The sequence below is a fragment of the Pseudorca crassidens genome, chromosome 16, assembly GCF_039906515.1.
Source record: "Pseudorca crassidens isolate mPseCra1 chromosome 16, mPseCra1.hap1, whole genome shotgun sequence".
NCBI classification, from domain to species: domain Eukaryota; kingdom Metazoa; phylum Chordata; class Mammalia; order Artiodactyla; family Delphinidae; genus Pseudorca; species Pseudorca crassidens.
The window spans coordinates 26,279,187-26,299,680 of record NC_090311.1 but is presented as its reverse complement, the minus strand read 5'-3'; the positions used below and the strand labels follow the sequence as shown (position 1 = coordinate 26,299,680).

General features: G+C 42.8%; 1 protein-coding gene across 17 annotated transcripts in view; it reads left to right on the top strand.

The window, feature by feature from the left end:
• The window catches only part of GBF1 (golgi brefeldin A resistant guanine nucleotide exchange factor 1), a 125,370-nt gene that overhangs the window by 77,516 nt on the left and 27,360 nt on the right, over positions 1 to 20,494 (top strand). For 16 of the 17 annotated variants that reach the window (XM_067709540.1, XM_067709551.1, XM_067709543.1 and 13 more), the window contains one exon: positions 16,243 to 16,374. In XM_067709540.1, coding sequence (XP_067565641.1) covers positions 16,243 to 16,374 — 132 coding nt within the window. Of the gene's footprint in view, positions 1 to 3,072; positions 3,134 to 16,242; positions 16,375 to 20,494 lie in introns of all 17 variants that reach the window. The other variant, XM_067709554.1, reaches the window with a different exon arrangement.

Sequence of the window (20,494 nt, the reverse complement as noted above, 5' to 3'; positions counted from 1 at the left end):
ACTCAAGTTCTTTAAAAAATTCCCATTGGGATTTTGATTTAAAACTGTAAATTAATATGGGGAGGGACTTCCCTAGTGGCACAGTGGTTAAGAATCCACCTGCCAATGCAGGGGACATGGGTTTGAGCCCTGGTCCGGGAAGATCCCACATGCCGCAGAGCAACTAAGCCCGTGCACCATAACTACTGAGCCTGCGCTGTAGAGCTTGCGAGCCACAACTACTGAAGCCCACGCGCCAAGAGCCCAAGCTCTACAACAAGAGAAGCCACTGCAATGCGAAGCCCACCCACCACAACAAAGAGTAGCCTCCACTCGCTGCAACTAGAGAAAGCCCACACAGCAATGAAGACCCAATGCAGCCCAAAATAAATAAATAAATAAATTAATTTAAAAAATAATAATATGGAGAGACTTGACATTTTTATAGTATATTTGGCCTCCCTATCCAGGAACATGTTTTGTCTTCCACATTTATTCAAGACTTCTTTTGTGACTCTAGTAAAATTTGTAGGTTCTTCTTTCCCCCATTTATGTAAATTTCTTAAGTTTATTCTTAGGTATTTTTTATTTTCAATTGCTAGTGGAATGAGATTTCCCCCCAGTATAAATTCCTTTTAGCTAAAACTGGCTAGATTTTCCTTATTTCTGCAATAGTTTATGTTATATACCCAGGACAAAAGAACTACTAGCTTCATTTTTAACAAAAGCCAGCTGTTTCAGTTATCTGTTGCTATATTACAGACCACTCCAAAACTTCATGGCTTAAAGCAACAACCATTTTATTATATCTCATAATTCCATGGGTTGACTAGGGCTCAGCTGGGCAGTTCTTCTAATGGTCTCACTTGGGGTCTCTCCTGAGGTTGCATCAGCTATGACTGTAGCTTGGATGTTTGGTGCCACGTGGCTTCTTTTGACATGATGCCTCAGTCTCCAGGGCTTTCCCTCATGACTTCTCTCTCTTTCACAGTAGCTTAGACTTTGTACAGTACATGGCAGTTCAGATCACCAAAATGGAAGAAATAGAAACTTCAAAGCCTTTTTAGTGCCTGGGCACAGAAGTCCCAGATTGTCACTTCCCCTGCATTGATTGAAGGGTAACAGACATAAGCTCTACCTCTTGATTGGAGGAAGGGCATGTGAGGGGTGGCATTGTATGGGACTATCTTTGGAGATTATCATAATGGCATTTGTTCACTTGTCCTTACCTTTCTTTTCTTCCTTCTTTTATACCAAGTAGCTACCCTAGGCTCTTAACTTTCCCACAAGTATCTTATATCCAGTCAACGTCCAGTACCAAATAACTATACCCATTGTGATTTGGTACTGGAAGTAGGAATCTGGTTGAAGGGGGTAGCAGAGGGAAAAAAATTGTTTCCACCTTCCCATTTGCTCTCCTGGGTGAGGCATAACTCTCATGGACAGAAATTCAGTGTTCACTTGAGCATGAAATACCAGATAAGGGGACAGGTGTAAATTGGCCTTGTTCTCCTGAATTCTGCCTGCTCTTCAGGAAGAACAGCCTCCCCAGCAGAAGTCCAACCCCTTTCTTCATTATGGCCTATCATAAGAGCTCCCTCCTGTGCTAGTCCAAGTAGAAGTGAGAAAGTATTTTTCCTTTTCTTTTTTCACACAGTACTTCTTCCTACCCTGGGTTTACTAACCTCTGGCTTAAATATGCACCAAGCAAAGATGTATAGTCTTCCTCCCTTCCTCCCCCTCAGCTTAGTCTGAAGGAAGGCAGCAGGTGACAGAATGAATAAAGAATGGGGTCGGGGTGAGGGGGAAGGAATCTTTTCTCACACAGTATGGATGTTGCTCAACAGAATGGGTGTGAAATTTAGTCAGAGCCACAGCATGTGTTTCAATTTTCCAGGGTATTTCCTCTTCCTAACTGTAGGTTTAACCCTTTCTTCTGTATAGTGCCAAGGGCTATGTGAGATGTGTGAAATGTGTTATTTACAAGAAGGAGAAAGTGATAGGGCCCCTTGGAGATGCAGGATCTCCAACTTATTTCCTGCCAAATGGTTGTGGAAAAAAGCATAACTTTTGGAGCTGAATAGACCTGGGTTCAAATCCCATCTCTACCATTGGGTTGTCTTGGCAGTTACTAGACCTGTTTGAACCTCCATTTCTCATCTGTAAAATGGAGATTAAAAACTTGTCTTACAGGGTTGTTGTGAGGATTAAACAAGATGATGTATGCAAGGAGTCTAGTACAATGCATACTTTGCATATAAGAGGCACTTGATATATGTTTGTTTTCTTCTTCAATCTTCCCACTGGATTTTGAGGATACCTACTCTTCTTTTATCCTGTGCCACCTTGGGTTTGCCGCGTAAGCATCACCTCACATGCTAACCGTAAACTGTTCTCTTTGAGTCTAACTCTGTGTGTTAGAGGGGAGAAATCATTTCACATGAAATGCAGAATCCCTCTGGGGGCGTCCTCATTAAAATAAAGGATGAGTCTCTATAACAATGCTGAGAAGGATTACAAGGCTTGCCTTCCCCATCTGATCCTGGAGGTCATATGAACTTATAAGAGTATTAAAATCATACAGTGGCAGAGCTAAAGTGAAACATAGAGGTCATCCAGGCCCATTTTATTGAGAAGGATCTGTGGCTTAGAGGTCATGTCTTGTGTAAGGCGTCATGACAGAGTGGTGACATTTCTGGAACTAGAGCTCTGACTTGTCTATTACTATGGTTATAATGTAATTTTTTTTAAGACTGTCTGAATGGTTTTTTTGTTCGTTTTGGGGGTTTTTTTGGCTGCACCCTCGCAGCCTGCGGGATCTTAGTTCCCCAACCAGGGATTGAACCCATGTCCCCTGCAGTGGAAGTGCGGAGTCTTAACCACTGGACCACCAAGGAAGTCCCTGAATTTTAAGTACTGAGGGCCTAACTTTGGTTACATGTGAACTTTCTTCTAAGTTGAACCTTGATTATACTTTTAGCAATGGGGAAGTAAACACTGTTGAAGACATTTCAGTGACACCCCTTTGGGGAACAACAGGGCCCCATTAAGGGTATATCAGTTACCACCTGAAAATCTCTTCTTTCCCAAAAGGTTGCCCAAGGGTTACTGAGGTGGCAGCTCAGCTGGCTGTTGAGCCTCTGCTCCCAGAATGGTGAGTTGGGAAGCAAATTTGTTTCTTCTCTTCTATATCTTCATTCTCCTAAATAATGCCAAGTAGGAGAGGCTGACCCCAGACCCCCTCAGTTCTCTTTTTTTTTTAATTGAGGTATAATTAACATACAGTGAAATACACAGACCTTAAGTGTTCAGTTGATAAATTTTGATGATTGTGTAAATTCAGTAACCACCTTAAAAAAAAAAGATATAGAACATTTTCATCACCCCAGAAAGTTTCCTCATGCCCCATTTAAGTTAACCCACACACACATACACAAAACCACTTTCTGTGTTCTATTACCATGCATTAGTTTTGGTTTTGGATTTCCTATAAATGGAATCATATAGGATATTCTCTTTTTTTTCCTAGCTTCTTTTCACTTAGCATGTTTTTGGAATTCATCCATGTTGTTGCATGTATCACTGGGTTTTTTGGTTTTGATTCATTCTGTTTTACTGAGTAATATTGAATTGTATGGCAAACCATAAGAGAATTTACTCATTTTCTTACTGAAGAACATTTGGAGTGTTTCCAGTTTTTGTCTGTTATGAATAGGCTGCTATAAACATAATACACGTCTATTTGTGAACGTATATTTTAGTTTCTCTTGGATAAATACTTGAGTGAAATTGCTGGATCGTAGCATAGATGTGTGTTTAACTTTAAAAGAAACATTTCTTCAAAGTGGCTATAACCCCCCCACCAGTCTATCTTTTCCTCCTCTTGGGGGGGCTAGGCTCTTTAAATTGACGATTTGGCAGGAGAAGAGAACCCACATCATCAGGGTCCCTGCTGCCAGAGCACAGTGGCCTGAATCGGACACTTAAAAGGCTGAAACAGGTGTTTGAAACCCTACTCCAGCCTCCCTATTTGATGCCAGCCCCCTGAGAGGCTGGGGCTTGGCCAGCAGAATTCAGACCTAATTTAATGGATGCTGGATTAGCGGTTTTTCAGGACATGGCTATGTAATAATGTATGTACTGTGACTTGATACATTTTGATACATTTGAAGCAGGTAAATGAACATTGTCATGTAGGAGAGGGGCCTGTGGTGGCCCAAATGCTTCTTGAGCATGGGGTGGTTAGTCTTTGTGGCAGATGAAAGTCCCTTCCCATCCTTGCTTTTTATCCCCATCTCTTCTCGAAGCTGAATGCAGTAGAAATCAGCACTTCCCTTAGTAACATTAATATTGCCAAGGGACTTTAGCCAGGTAGGATTTGGTATCCTGTGTGTCAAATATTATGGGAAATAAAGTATGCCCTGGTAAAATTCTTTCTCTATATTTTTAATGCCTCTATCTTACCTAGGTCTTAGGGAACTAATTCTCATGGGCCAAGGGTTAAAGCAAGGAACGGAAGGTTAGGGTGTGGGTTCCCAAAGCCAAATGACTTAATGTACCAAAGCAGTAGTTTCTCTACTGTGTTCAGTGGGCTTGAAATTGATGGAAGTGTGATCTGTCTCTGCACGCCTGCTTCAACTGAAGATTTCTTTCTTTCTTTTTTAATAAATCTATTTATTTATTTATGGCTGCGTTGGGTCTTCGTTGCTGTGTGCGGGCTTTCTCTAGTTGTGGCAAGCTGGGGCTACTCTTCGTTGCAGTGTGTGGGCTTCTCATTGCAGTGGCTTCTCTTGTTGCAGAGCACGGGCTCTAGGCCTGCGGGCTTCAGTAGTTGTGGCATGTGGGCTCAGTAGTTGTGGCTCGCGTGATCTGGAGTGCAGGCTCAGTAGTTGTGGCACACGGGCTTAGTTGATCCACAGCATGTGGCATCTCCCTGGACCAGGTGTCAAACCTGTGTCCCCTGCATTGGTAGGTGGATTCTTTTTTTTTTTTTAATTACTTTATTTTTAAAATTTATTTATTTATTTTTGGCTGTGTTGGGTCTTCGTTGCTGCGCACGGGCTTTCTCAAGTTGAGGCGAGTGGGGCTACTCTTCATTGTAGTGCACAGGCTTCTCACTGCGGTGGCTTCTCTTGTTGCAGAGCACAGGCTCTAAGCGCATGGGCTTCAGTAGTTGTGGCACACGGGCTCAGTAGTTGTGGCTCGTGGGCTCTAGAGCGCAGGCTCAGTAGTTGTGGCGCACAGGCTTAGCTGCTCCGCAGCATGTGGGATCTTCCCGGACCAGGGCTCGAACCCGTGTCCCCTGCATTGGCAGGCGGATTCTTAACCACTGCGCCACCAGGGAAGCCCCTGGCAGGTGGATTCTTAACCATTGCGCCACCAGGGAAGTCCTGAACTGAAGATTTCAAAAGAACAAGTTCCAGTAACAAATTCTTTCTACTATTGGTTAGAAGGGCCCAGGGAGAGAAGAAATGGACTCCCCATGCCAGTCTAGCCTTTCCACAACTCTTGAGGGGAAAGGGCGTTTCTGAATTCAGGTCCACATTCATAGGTGGACATTCCCTTAAACATAATCTCAGTATCTTCAGACCTCAGTCTTAGAAGGCAGGGCCTGCTATTGGGCTGCATCTTGTGAATGCCATTCTTGGTGTGAACTAGGCTGAGATTTGTATATTAAGATTCAATACTTAAATGTTTTCATTATCATATAGTAAAATTGACTTTTTTTTAGTATACAGTTCTGTGAATTTTAACACACACATAGATCCATGTAACCACTGTGGCAATTGGAATACAGAACAGTCTCACCTCCCCAGAAAACTCCCTCTATTATCCCTTTGTGGTCACACCATCCCTCTACCCCTAACTCCCGTCAACCACTGATCTATTCTCTCACCATAGTTTTATCAAGAAGGTCATATAAATGGAATCATACAGTATGTAACCTTCTGAGACTGATTTGTTTCACTCAGCATGATGCCTTTGAGATTCATCTAAACTGCTGCCTAGATCAATAGTTTGTTCCCTTTTTATTGCCAGGTAGTATTCCATTGCATGTCTGTACCACAGTTTGCTTATCCATCCACTAGCTGAAGGACGTTTGGCTTCTCCATTTTGGGGCCATTATGAATAGAGCTGCTACAGACATTTGTGTACAGGTTTTTGTGTTAAGAACATTGGTTTTCATCTTTCTGGGATAAACACCCAGGAGTGGGATTTCTGGGTCAAAGAGTAAATGTATGTTTAGCTTTTTAAGAAACTGCCAAACTGTTTTCCAGAGTCCTGTACCACATTACATTCCCACCAGAAATGAGAATTCTAGTTTCTCCACATCCTCTCCAGTGCTTGGTATTTTCAGTACTTTTATTTAAGCCATCCTAGTAGGTAGGTAGTGGTACCTCAAGGTGTGTGGTTTTTTTTTTTTTTGCGATACGCAGGCCTCTCACTGTTGTGGCCTCTCCCGTTGCGGAGCACAGTCTCCGGACGCGCAGGCTCAGCAGCCATGGCTCACAGGCCCAGCCGCTCCGCGGCATGTGGGATCCTCCCGGACTGGGGCACGAACCCGTGTCCCCTGCATCGGCAGGCAGACTCTCAACCACTGCGCCACCAGGGAAGCCCTCAAGGTGGTTTAAATTTGCATTTGCCTAATGGCCAGTGACATCGAACACCATTTGGTGATGCATCTGTTCAAGTCTTTTGCCCATTTTTTTAATGGAGTTGTTTGTTTTCCTACTGTTGAGTTTAGAAACTTAAAGAAGTGTATTCTGGATTCAAGTCCTTTCTTACAATCACAATTATAATTATACAATTATTGCTTGTTTTTTCAGTAGCTTGTTTTTTCAGTCTCTTAGCATTATCTCTCTAGAGATAGACATCTCTCTAGTATGTCTCTAGAGCAGACATTCTTATTTTTGATGAGGTCCAGTGTACCAGTTTTTTTCTTTTGTGCACTGTGCTTTTGGTGTCATATCTAAGTACTCTTTGCCTAATCGCAGGTCACAAAGATTTATCCTATATTTTCTTCTAAAAGGTATGCAGATTTATGCTTTTCATTTACATCTATGAACTATTTTTAGTTAATTTTCATGTAACATGTGAGGTTTAGATGAAAGTAGGGGTTTTTTTTTGGCATATGGATGTTCAGTTGTCCCAACAGCATTTGTTGAAATTAATGCCTTTTTCAATACCAAATTCTCCTTAGGACTGTATCTTCTTTAGGATTGAAGGAGTTACAGAGAATTCTCTTGAGTTCCTCCTTGCTTTCCAGCAATCACCTTCGTTCCTATTCCTTGTTTCTTTCTGGGTCTTTCTGATTTGGGTGTTTTTTTTTTTTTTTTTTTTTTTTTTTTTTTTTTGCGGTACGCGGGCCTCTCACTGTTGTGGCCTCTCCCGTTGCGGGGCACAAGCTCCGGACGCGCAGGCTCAGCGGCCATGGCTCACGGGCCCAGCTGCTCTGCGGCATGTGGGATCTTCCCAGACCGGGGCACGAACCCGTGTCCCCTGCATCGGCAGGCGGACTCTCAACCACTGCGCCACCAGGGAAGCCCTGGGGTTTGTTTTTAATGCATTGTAATGGAACACTCATTATTTGTAAGTTGATTGAGCATAAAGTTTTTCATTATAAAGTGGCCATCCATCGCAAGGAGGCATGTGGGCTGTAAAAAACATTAACTGTGCATTCTGGGCTGGAATGCAACTTTACCAGAATAATACAGCTTTTGTATTGTGTGCGGTTGGGATAAAATGAGAGACAGAGAGAGACAGATATTGTTTGGGAAACAGGTGTTGGCTGAACCCGGGTTCTGTCCCATGTTTTCTAAAGTTGTTTCCCAACCCTTTCAGGATTGCTCCTCTAGATTCAGCTGTTTTGAAGGTTCTCTGGGCACCTTTCAGAGCAAATAACATATGACTTCTCAGAGTACTGCTGCTCCTATAAACTTTATTTGTTCATTCTCCAGCTTACAGTCATGTGTTTACAGGCAGCAGTGGCAAGTGGTTAGAGTACTTGTCCTGGCCCTTACTGGTTATATTTTTGATGCCTTTGTTTCCCCATCAGTAAGATGGGAAATGTCTCTTATCATAACGTTCTTGAGCTTGTTAACACAAAGGGTGTCTGAGGCTGAATAAGATTCTTCAGACTTAATTGTCACTAAGAATTTGTGATATGCTGCTGTAAAAAAGCATTTCCAGCTTCTGGATAAATGTAAATAAATAGGATTCTGTACACTTAAGGAACAGGGAGAGTTGCTTACTAGTCCCGTAATTGATATTCTTTAGGGATTCTCTTATTCTTCTCCAAAAGCTTTGGCTATTAACCCTTCAGTCTTTTCCATCATCTGTAGACTTTGTTAATGTCAGTTCAGAATTTAGTTCTTTTTTATTTCCTTTTACTTCCCTTCAGGGCCCCTAGAGGAGACCTGACAGGGTGGTAATTGGTGATAAACCTATAATTGTCTTCTTGCTGCCATGGAACAGTGACATATTTTACTAGACTATGAGGGGAATTTGGATTGAAAAAGTTGCTCCAAGTGTAATGACTGCATAAAGCTGGGGTGAATGTCCTGTTTTAAAGTATAGCAACAGAAGTTTTTAATTTCTCCTGGGCTTTCAAATTGCCTGCTTAAGTTTGGTCTTGGTCTTTTTTTTTTTTTTTTTAATTTATTTATTATTTATTTTTGGCTGCATTGGGCCTTTGTTGCTGCGCGGCTTTCTCTAGTTGCATCAAGTGGGGGCTACTCTTCATTGTGCAGCTCGGGCTCCAGGTGCACGGGCTTCAGTACTTGTGGCTCGTGGGTTCCAGAGCGCAGGCTCAGTAATTGTGGCACATGGGCCCAGTTGCTTCGTGGCACGTGGGACTCTCCCGGACCAGGGCTCGAACCCGTGTCCCCTGCATTGGCAGGCTGACTCCTAACCACTGCACCACCAGGGAAGCCCCCTGGTCTTGGTCTTATACAATGAATGCAGAAAACGGCAAGGTAGAATAAAGAACCACAGCAGCTCTGGTTTGCCTGTATGTTACAGCCTAATTGCTTTCCTTTCAATATGTGCCAGTTTCCTCTAGAAGGAAGAGAACTGGTGTTTAGAGTTGATACGCATCAAACTTGTGCTCTCAGTAAGACAGATGGATCAGTCTATCCTCGGGCCTCTGCGATATGTTTCAGGTCCCTATGGGCCTCATTTAGCCCTGCCAGCCTTGTTAAAGGGGCCTCATTCTTCCCTCTTGGATTAGGAAGGAACGTGGGCAAACCTGAAGATTAATTTGTATGGCAGTACTAAAGTCAGGAACTAACAGTGTTTAGTCATTGGCTAGGAAGAGGATGGGTGCAGAAGAAACTTTAATTCTAGCATAGTTAAGTCTTAAATTTTTATTTGCCATCCATGTCATGCAGTTAATATATCTAATAGTAAACCCATAGCAATAGCATAGTATAATATTTAAGAACATAATCCAGAACAGACCCAGATTTAAATTCTACCTCTTCCACTTACTGCATGACCTTGGGCAAGTCACTTAACCTCATAGAGCCTTGGTGTTCTTATCTATAAAATGGGAACAGTAATACTATTTCTCAGGGTTACTGGGAAGATAAAGTAAATAACCTACATATGATAATTAGTTTAGTATGTAGCTGTTGCTGATGTCAGAGGCCAATTAAGGTTGTTGTCCTGAGCAATGGAATGGGATTCTTCTTGTAGGGTGGTAGATAGCAGCTCCTAGCAGCAAGCTAAGCTGGCTGTTTAGCAGAAATGCCCAAGGTGGGAAGCTCATTTCTCTTCCAATCAGGATTATGTATCATATTGGAGAAAGTCATGCAGTAAACAAACTATTTTCCCACGTGTATGCTGCCTTTAAGTCCCTGGCTTTTCTTCTGAAAGTGTAGGCTAAATCTGATACCAGGCAGACTAGGGTGGTCCTACTCAACAAGGAGGAGATTATAAAAGTGAGGATTTCAGGGCTTCCCTGGTGGCGCAGTGGTTGAGTCCGCCTGCCAATGCAGGGGACACAGGTTCGTGCCCTGGTCCAGGAAGATCCCACATGCCGCGGAGCGGCTAGGCCCGTGAGCCATGGCCGCTGAGCCTGCGCATCCGGAGCCTGTGCTCCGCAACGGGGGAGGCCACAACAGTGAGAGGCCCGTGTACCACACACACACAAAAAAGTGAGGATTTCAGGAGCAGCCTGAAAGCAGCCTGCTATGGGCTGTATATGATATCAGAGATTTCAGTCTGAAAAAAATACATCTTCTTTCTATCGTCTCTCTTAGGAGAGACAGACCTGCTATAGGGACAGAGGTAGCCCAGGTCCTGAAAAGGTGTTTGAGCCAGAGAACATATGTAAATGCCAAAAACCCTTTTCTTTCTGGTCATCTTGAACATTTGGGGGCCAGATGTCTACGGAGGAGGAGAGGAGTTTTTATGTCATCTCTGGCTTAGGTTGGGACCTCATGAACATGACCTTCTACAAATTACTTATCTAAGACAGCTCGGGGAAGATATAAAATTATGATTTCTAATCCTTGGGATTTTCAGACTTTCAGTAAAACCCCAAGATGTGTAAGTTCAGGATTTGCTTATGTTTAATTAGAGTAAGAGTTAAGGTTTGGTTTTTTGATTCATAAAAACAGGTTGGGTTGGCCTTTGAGGGAGAAATAAGCCTGAAAAATGAATACTTCTCAAAGGGTATTTAAAGGACCAAGTGTTAGAAAATAATTTGCCTTTCTTGGTGTAAGGTTGTTTGTATCATTATCTTCTACTGCAGGCCCTAGGTGGACCCATGAACTCACCTTGTACCTGGGTGTGGTAGTGATTAAGTTATCACCATACTTTGTTTCTTAAAGGGTCATAATATCAAAGATAATCCCCCTCCTCATCCCCATTGCAGTCTAAAGGCACTTTGAGAAACTAAGGATTTGTTTGAGAATAGGAAACAGATCTGGGAAACTATTGGGTGATAGCTGAAAAAAGAGGATCCGCTGTCAGGAGCTTAGACAAACAAACTGGGCTTGCTTTTCCCCCAGGCTACCTTTGTAACAGACTGTCTGCATTCATGCTTATTTACTCCCAAACTGTACTTTGCGTTTAAAATAAATTTTGGAGATCTAAAGGGAGCCTTAAAGAATTTCATTAAACTGTGTACTACCACCACCATCTTCTTCCCCAGGAAAACCCTGTGGATAAGGAAACTATGGCCCAAAGAAGGGAAGTGTTTGCCCAAGGTCGCATAATTAGTGACAGACCAAGACTGGGCATAGTGCATTTCTTTTTTTCATTTCTCCTGTTGTATAAGGCAGGGTTGCAAAGGCTTGTCTGGGTTTAACCCTTAAGCCTGGACTAGATAATTTTCTGAGAGCTGCCCTTTGGCAGCCATCTCTCAAGCCAGTTCATGAAATCAAGCCTAAATCCCCACCTGACCATTCAAGGCTGGAAATAAAGGTGTGGCAGATATTCCAGAGGCTTCTGGCTACACCAAAGTTTAGTTTGTCTCATCCTTTGGACCACTACTCCTGATGTCCTGTAGTGACCAAGAAGAGCACAGCTCTTTCCTATGGAACAGTATTTCAGAAATTCCATTTGCAGCTCATTCTCAATCTTACTTTGACTTTTACAAGAAGTATTCCTAGATACAGCATAGTCAGAGAAGTATGACTATGAGGACCTGGACTTCCCTGGCGGTCCAGTGGTTAAGGCTCTGAGCTTCTACTGCAGGGGATGCCGGTTCAATCCATGGTTGGGGAACTAGGGGGAATATGAGGACCAAACACTTTCTCCTAAAATGGAATGTGGAGGCATAGACATAAAAGCCCAAAACCAAAGAGCTTTTTATGCTCAAATAATTCTGTACTGTGTCTCTGGATACAGTAATGTCAAGTGGGGTAAATGAACTAGACTTATATTTTTAACATGCTCTGATTTATTAGTCTGTTATACATGATTTACCTTGTGAATGATGATATTCTGTCTCCAGGAACATGAGCCAATATTTGCAGGATGAAGAGCTAGGATGGGAGCAGGCTGGTGACCCTCTAGAAAGCAAGAAGGGAGAAGTAGCCTCTGAGGGCAAAAGGGTCGAGACAAGCATTTCTGAAGCCAAATGGTGTTGAAATAATATACCACAGGACTTTTTCCTTGTCAGCGTAATCCAATTGAGAATGCCCAACCGCCCCTGATAAGAGTCACTCAGGAGTAAAGAGCTTGCTACCAGGGAAAGCAGCTTATGTGTGCATTTTGGCTCAGGAATGTGCCAGCCCAATGTTGGCCAAATGAGAAAAGGCTGCTGCAGGCTGGAGAACACAAGCCTCCTGGGAGGATGGTGACTGCTCCCCTGTATGCTGAGAAGAGATTGTTCCCTTTTGTCTAAGGGCAGCGCATGATGCCACATGTTGAGGCCTTTGACATAGATTGTCAGAGAAGGTGGCAGCCCTGATGTGAAAAAAGAAAACAGTGTCAGTATTCATCTCCTTTTGGACAGGTCACCTCATCATCTGAGAAGATAGGAGACTTGGGGGACATCTGCAGATTCTCAACCTGACTTTAGGCCAAAAGTCACTTGGAGACTTACCTGTCTTAATGTCACACTATAGGGAGTTGAGAGCCCTGTTCACTGATGTTGAGCAGAGTATGAGCAGAACAACACCAAGAAACCTCTGAAGAGCTTCACTTTGCTTTGTGTTGAAGTGACCTACAGCTTCTCCAGAAATAGTTTAATAAGTCTTGTTGTGATTATTCTTATTGGGCACTGACTAGCCAGAAGTTGGACCTGGACTTGATTTTAGCAGCAGGTGGCCTAGTCCTAGAAGGATCCCAAGTGTTCTTTCTCCGGTGGGAGTTGGATTTCCTCTCCTTCTTGTACCCATTCCTTTTTTTCACTTCCCATCTTAGAACATGAATCAGTCACCTTCAGAGCACCCCTCTACCTGATCTGCACTCTCTGTTTACTGAACTGTTTGTGCCTTGAGGTTGACAGCCTTCCAGGGCGGGAATTTTGGCTGCTTGGCAGGGGTGTCAGATGTCTCCTTGGTTGTGAAATTACTCAGCCTGCTCACTATGAGCAGCATCATGGCATCTTTTCCCTGAAGGACTCAGGCAACTTTTCTTACTCTTCCAAAGAAGATCTAGACAGTTGAATCTCTGTCCCCAGGCAGGCTAAGCCAGGAGGTAGAACACCAGAAATTTTTCTTTTCTGGATTCGTAGGAAGAAGTAGAGTTGAATCTGCAGTTGAACCTAGAGGGCAAAACTCCAGTTCTGCCTAGACCAAATTCTCTTGGGAAAGTTAATGTTATATACCATCATCCTCTTTTTTTAGAGGGGTAGGGGAGTGAGGGTGAAAGTGAAGGTTCCTGGTGGGCTCATTAAAAAGTCCAGCCCTTGGGCTTCCCTGGTTGCGCAGCAGTTAAGAATCTGCCTGCCAATGCAGGGGACACAGGTTCAAGCCCTGGTCCGGGAAGATCCCACATGCCACGGAACAGCTAAGCTCGTGCGCCACAACTACTGAGCCTGTGCTCTAGAGCCCGCGAGCTACAACTACTGAGCCCATGTGCCACAACTACTGAAGCCCGCGTGCCTAGAGCCCATGCTCCGCAACAAGAGAAGCCACCGCAATGAGAAACCCCGTGCACCGCAACGAAGAGTAGCCCCCGCACACTGCAACGAAGAGTAGCTCCTGCTTGCTGCAACTAGAGAAAAGCCCACCTGCAGCAACAAAGACCAAACGCAGCCAAAAATAAATAAATAAAATAAATGAATTGAAAAAAAAAAAGTCCAGCCCTTCTAGTTTTCCATCACTAAGTTTCCATAAAGCATTGACTCACAGAATGGAAGTGCTGGAATGAATGTATTTTAACAGTCAGATTCCAACTATCTAATTTGACAGATGAGCTTGGGTATCATATGCCTGGTTATTAGTAGGAGTGAGACTAATGATTCCTTGTCCATTGACTGGATTGTATATTACGCGAGGGTCACATCCAGAGCATCCAGAGAGTTTTCTGTGGGACTTTGTCCAAGCCTCTGTATAGTATCACTCCTGCTCCCTCCAAGTCTCTCAATGCCATGTTGAACTCTTTCCTCTTAAGCAGAAGGTTAGGGGCTTCCCTGGTGGCACAGTGGTTAAGAATCCGCCTGCCAATGCAGGGGACACGGGTTCGAACCCTGGTCCGGGGAGATGCCACATGCTGTGGAGTAACTAAGCCCGTGTGCCACAACTACTGAGCCTGCGCTCCAGTGCCACAACTACTGAACCCTGCGCGCCTAGAGCCAGTGCTCCGCAACAAGAGAAGCCACTGCAATAAGCCCACGCACCACAACAAAGAGTATCCCCGGCTCACTGCAACTAGAGAAAACCCACGTGCAACAACGAAGACCCAACGCAGCCAAAAATAAATAAATTTATTTTTAAAAAAAAAAAAAAGAAAAATCTTCAGTTGAAGCAGCCCTGCAGAGACAGATCAAACTTCCATCAATTTCAAGCCCACTGAACACAGCAGAGAAACTACTGCTTTGGTACATTAAGTCATTTGGCTTTGAGAGCCCACACCCTATATGTGTGTTAAAATTTATAGGACTCAAAAAGAGGCAGAATGCACTTGGCCCTGGAAGTGTCAAATGGTGGGTGTAAAATTGACCTAGTCTTTGACTATGAAACAAGTATAGGTAAAGCAACTGGGTGAATGCTCAGAAAATCTGTTCCCTATCCCACCTCGCAAAGATTTGTCTTCCATCTAACACTTTCATATCTCAAATATACCAAACATGACTGTTTTTTAAATGACAGACCAAATCGTATGTAATACAGTTGTGTTCCTAAAGCAGCAAGACTAGATGACTTTAGTTTTTTCGATGTGCTTTTTAAAGGTATTTTATTTCAGCTTTCCCAAATATATCTATTCCTTACATATCAACCCTTTACCATCTTGAACACACACAAAGGTTTTTCTCTAGGTTTTTTCTGCAGATTGTACATCTCTAGGTGGGGGTAGTGGGGGATGAGAAGCAGGTTTTATACAGCTGATGTGATCACTGTACAGACAAGCTTGGAAAATGCTACTCAATCTGCCAATTAATTAAAGCATTAATCTGAGGAACAGCGGGGCCAGGGAATGTTTACCCAAAGAGGAGGGTGGTAAGAATTGAGTGGGAAGCTCCCTACATTTGCATGAAAATGAAGGTGCTTAGGAAACCCAGCTTCCTTTTGTCTCTAAAGGTGGGGCAGCCCATATCCAGTCCCTGAGTCTTTCTGGCCTATTTAGGAAGCCTTTTAGGGAGCTAGTGTCTGAGATATGAAAGCACAGCAGAAAAACAAAACTTAAACCCTGGGCATAGTAGGGTACAGAGCAAGTCCAGTATAAAGTAGCTTCTTAGACCTGGAATGAAACCTTCTAAATTTAGGAGTATGTGCTGATAATTAAGTAGAATAGATATAATGGTTTTACAAGTTTTAGAACCATATGTATAGACTGGGTTCAAATCCCAGCTCTGCTTCTTGTTAGCTGTGTGATTTGGGGCCAATCATGTGTCTTATCTGAGCCTTATTTTTCTCATCTGTAAAATAAAGATTATGAATTGCCTCTTCATCTCAAGGCAGTTAGCCCTCTGCTTACTGTAGACAGAAAGGAGGCTAGAGAGTGGTTAGGAGCTTTGCAAGATTATAAACTGCCTCCAACACAGCCTTTTGTTCTTTTTGAGCTTATTTTTCAGCAAGGGACTATAAACCTCAAGTTTCCCCCTCAACTTCCTGGAATGTGTTGCATTCTTTATCTCTAAGAAAAGTGACCTTGACTATAACAACAAAAGACCTAAGACAGCAAGCAGCTCATCCTGGGATCTCTTTGGCCACGTTGGCTGTACTCAAGATGTTTCCCTGTGCACCCCTAGGGAGGGTGGTGAAATGGACATGGATAATTGACCCAGCAATATTTGATGATATTAAAGAATTACTGTTAATTTTTAAATTGTGGTTTAAAAATATGTATACATACATAAGTATATTAAAAGCATAAAATTTACCATCTTAACCATTTGGTTGTTAATTTTTAAGCATAGTAATGATACTGTGTTTTTTTTAAGCTTTTTCATCTTTTAGAGGTACAAACTAAAAATTTTGCAGATAAAATGACATAGTGTTTGGGGTTTGATTCAGGATAATCCAGAGGGAGGAAGATTGTCCCAGCAACTAAGAACTCTAGCCTCATGGCACAGTTAAGAAGGGCCTTTTTCTAGGGTTTAGCTTTTTGTAAGATGGCTTTTTATTCTCATTTCTTTTCTTGCAGAACTCTCAGAAATTGAGCCCAATGTGTTCCTTCGTCCATTTCTGGAAGTAATTCGCTCTGAAGATACCACTGGCCCTATCACTGGACTAGCACTCACCTCTGTCAACAAGTTCCTGTCCTATGCGCTCATAGGTAAGAGCTCAGACTTTGTTGGATGACCACAGCTCTTCATTTCTTGCCTCTCCTGGAGTGGTCAGGCTTTAGGCAATGAGCTGGTGATACTGGAAGGTTTTTCCCAGCCATCCGTTTCCTTGTAGAAGAGAAATAGGATTGTTTATTGGTTACTCATCACACTAATTGACTCAGGTTGTGCAGAGTGGGGAATGAGAGGTTTCCTTGGGACTCTGATTTCTTTGTGCTCTGGAGGCAGTTAAGGGTATAGTGCCCTTGAAGGTTTGATTTATTTTGGTTTATTTTTTAAGTTATTTTTCAAATATAATGCATGCTCATTTTAAGAAGATACACAATAAAGAGGTGTCTAAAAGAAAAGTTAATGGTCTCTCTCAATGTTTCTCCTCCTTCTTTAGGTAAATAATATTAACAGGCAGGTTTGAATCTTCCTATACCTTTTTCTACATGTGTATAAATATATATAAAGTTTCACCTCTTTTAAAAAAGAAATAAAAATAGGATTATGTGCTACATATTTTCTTATTTAATAGTATTAACTTAGGTGTACATGATATAATTATCCATCTGATTTATTCTTTTCCCTCCAGTTTTTTTGAGGTATATAACATTGTATCATTTTAAGGTTTACAGTGTAAAAGATTTGATAGATGCATATGTCGCAAGATGATAAACATAATAAGTTTAGTTAAATCCATTGCCTCACATAGAAACAAACTTTTCTGTGTGTGTGATGAGAACTTTTAAGATCTCTCTTAGCAACTTTCAGACATACAATACAGTATTGTTAACTGCAGTCATTATGCTGTACACTACATCCCCAGAACTTATTAATCTTATAACTGGAAGTTTGTATGTTCTTTTTTTACTGTGATAAAATATACATAATATAAAATTTGCCATTTTAATAATTTTAAAGTATATAATTCAGTGACATTAATTACATTCACAGTGTTGTGCAACTATTACCACCATCTATTTCTCAAACTTGTTCATCACACCAAAAAAGAAATTCTAATCATTAAGCAATAATACACCATTTCCCCTGCCCCTCAGTCCCTGGTAAGACTTTTTTTTTTCTTTTTGGTAGCTGTATGATTTCCATAGTATAGATATAATACAGTTCACTCAATCATTCTCTTATTGAGTAATATTTAATATTTAGGTTGTTTCTTATTTTAAGCCATTATTATTTTTAAAATAAATAAATTTATTTATTTATTTTTGGCTGCGTTGGGTCTTTGCTGTGTGTGGGCTTTCTCTAGTTGCAGCGGGCGGCGGCTACTCTTCGTTTCGGTGCGCGGGTTCCTCATTGCGGTGCGCGGGCTTCACATTGCGGTGGCTTCTCTTGTTACGGAGCACAGGTACTAGGCGCGCGGGCTTCAGTAGCTGTGGCTCGAAGGCTGTAGAGCGCAGGCTCAGTAGTTGTGGCGTGCGGGCTTAGTTGCTCCGTGGCATGTGGGATCTTCCCGGACCAGGGCTCAAACCCGTGTCTCTTGCATTGACAGGAGGATTCTTAACCACTGTGCTACTAGGGAAACCCCAAGCCATTATTAATAATGCTGAAATAAGCAACCTTGTTCATATGTCTTTATTATTCATTTTCCTTTTGTATGACAGATTCCTGAACTTGAAATTTCTGGTTTAAAGGCCATGTGCAAATTACATTTTTATATGTACTACCAGTTTGCTTTCCCAAAAGATTAAAATCATTTGCACGTCCAACAGTAAGGTTTGAGAGTTTCCATTTCCCCACTCTGTCACCAGCACTGATTATTATCGATATTCTTTATTTGTGCTAATTTGATGGGTGAAAACTGGTATTTTGTTGCTTTCATTTCCTTGAGGCTGAACATTTGAATTTATTCTCCTTTGCCTATTATTTTATTGAGTTGTTTTTGTTTTTCTTATCAGTTTGTAGGAGTTCTTTGTATAGTGTTTATTAACCTATTGTCTATCACAGTGTTACAAATATTTTCTTCCAATCTAGTCCAGATATTTTATCTAGTCTGTTGTTTATCTCTGAATTCGTTTATGGTGTCTTTTTTGGATTCCTTTATAGTTGGTTTTGTCACTTAGAATACCGATTTTTTTTCCCCTATTGTCTGCCCATGTGCAAGGGTGAGGAACATAGAACACAGGCAGCTGTCCTTGTTTCTAAGTAAGGAGATAGGAAAAGAGGAAGCTCAGGCTGTAGCTAGCAAGAAAGAAAATGACCTTCAGTTGAAGGCAAGAAAACCCTTTATCTTTTCTAGAAAGTTGGATTTGCTTAGTTGAAGCATTCAGGATTGGGAGCAGGTATCCTGGGTGCCAGCTAGGTTCTCTAGGTGCATGAGCTTCTCCAGGCACCCTAGTCCTAGCTTCATACTTCTCCTAAGCAAAAATCAGGCCCAGCTACTTACAGCCTTGCCCTGAGCACCACCTGCAGGTCATCTCTCTTCACGGCCTCCAGCAGCTGCCCTCGGTGCCGTTTCCCTCTGCTCTTTCGTCAGTGTTACTCTCTCCCCCTTCTGGGGTTGGCAGACAAGCTGGTCATTGGAGACCTCAGGCCAGCTGGTCACTGGAGTTTCCTGTGGTGGGAAAAGAGAGTGCTGGAGGTGGTGATTGCATTGGGCATGAGAATAGGAACGGGAAGGAGTGTATGGAAGCCAGAAGGTAAAGGAGATGAGATTGGCAGATTTCCCTGCAGTCTTCTCCAGGGTGGCCAGGAAAGGAGGAGATTCTAAAGAAGGGGTCCTGGGGAAGACAAGGTCTGTTAAGTGAGCCATCTTCTGTTTAGGCTGCCCTTCTGGAAGAAACTGCCCTCCACCTCTCAGCCCTGTGACCCAAGGCGTCTAGGGTTATTTTAGATCCTACTCCAAAGACCAGCCTTTTGTTTGGCCCCACACAGCTGCCAGATCAGGATTTGTGCCTCTGATTGCCTGGCTTATGAGGCCCTGCCTGTGGTTCTAAGGACCTGTCACTTGTACCTACCTTTTTAGAAAATTAACTTTGCTACTTCATTCAAGCTCAGAGGATAAGAGCTACAAAAAGATCAGTAGCGCTTAAACCACTTTACCTAGGGAGACTACTGAAAGAGGGGAAGAAATAGACCCCTAGGAGTTGGAGCAAGGCTGCCATTCACTAGGAACTCTGAAACAGTACACAGCACTGAGAAGGTCCTGGATTTCCCGAACAAGGAAAGGTCCTTCTGTGGACCCTGGAGGCCTGAATAAAGGACCCTGTCCAGCAGAGCTGTGAGAGAGGACTCAGGCAACAGCCTTGAGAGTATAGGACTTTCCGTGTTGATTGGGAGAAACATGGAGAGTTGGTGTGATAGAAGGAGCTGGGTCACCTCCTATACTGTAGATCATCATGAAATTGGCTTCCTTCTGCATGACCTCTAAAGTAGCCGCTCGTGATACTGAGTAGTGGCATGCAGTCAAAGAGAGTCTGACTAGGTGTCAGAGACTAACCAGGATGGAAGAGAAGAAAGAAAACAAATGAAAACCACTCACAATTGATAAAAGTTTTCTGGCTCATTGTGGCAAGAGAAATGTTCTGGTTTCTCAGCCATCTGCTGAGCTTCAAACTCAGGAACTCCATTAATTTCAGGTACCAAGAAAGAGAAAATGGTAAGAATTTCTCCTAATTCCCACACTTAAAACTAGGAGCTTCTCCTAGCTTACACCATGCCACCTCTGGAGCATTTTTCTCTGTCACTCACAAAGCTTTGTCACGTCCCTATCTTTTTTCCCTACTTTTGCTCCCCTTTCAAGAACAATCCAGGCAGTTCAGCAGGACCCTTGTAAGCCTTGATGGAGGTCACTTTGGCTACTCCTTGTAGATATTTATTTATTATAAATTTATTTATTTTATTTTAGGCTACATTGGGTCTTCGTTGCTGCACGCGGGCTTTCCCTAGTTGCGGCGAGCGGAGGCTACTCTGTTGCGGTGCATGGGCTTCTTATTGTGGTGGCTTCTCTTGTTGCAGAACACGGGCTCCAGGTGCATGGGCTTCAGTAGTTGTGGCATGTAGGCTCAGTAGTTGTGGCTCACGGGCTCTAGAGCGCAGGCTCAGTAGTTGTGGCACACGGGCTTAGTTGCTCCACGGCATGTGGGATCTTCCCGGACCAGGGATCAA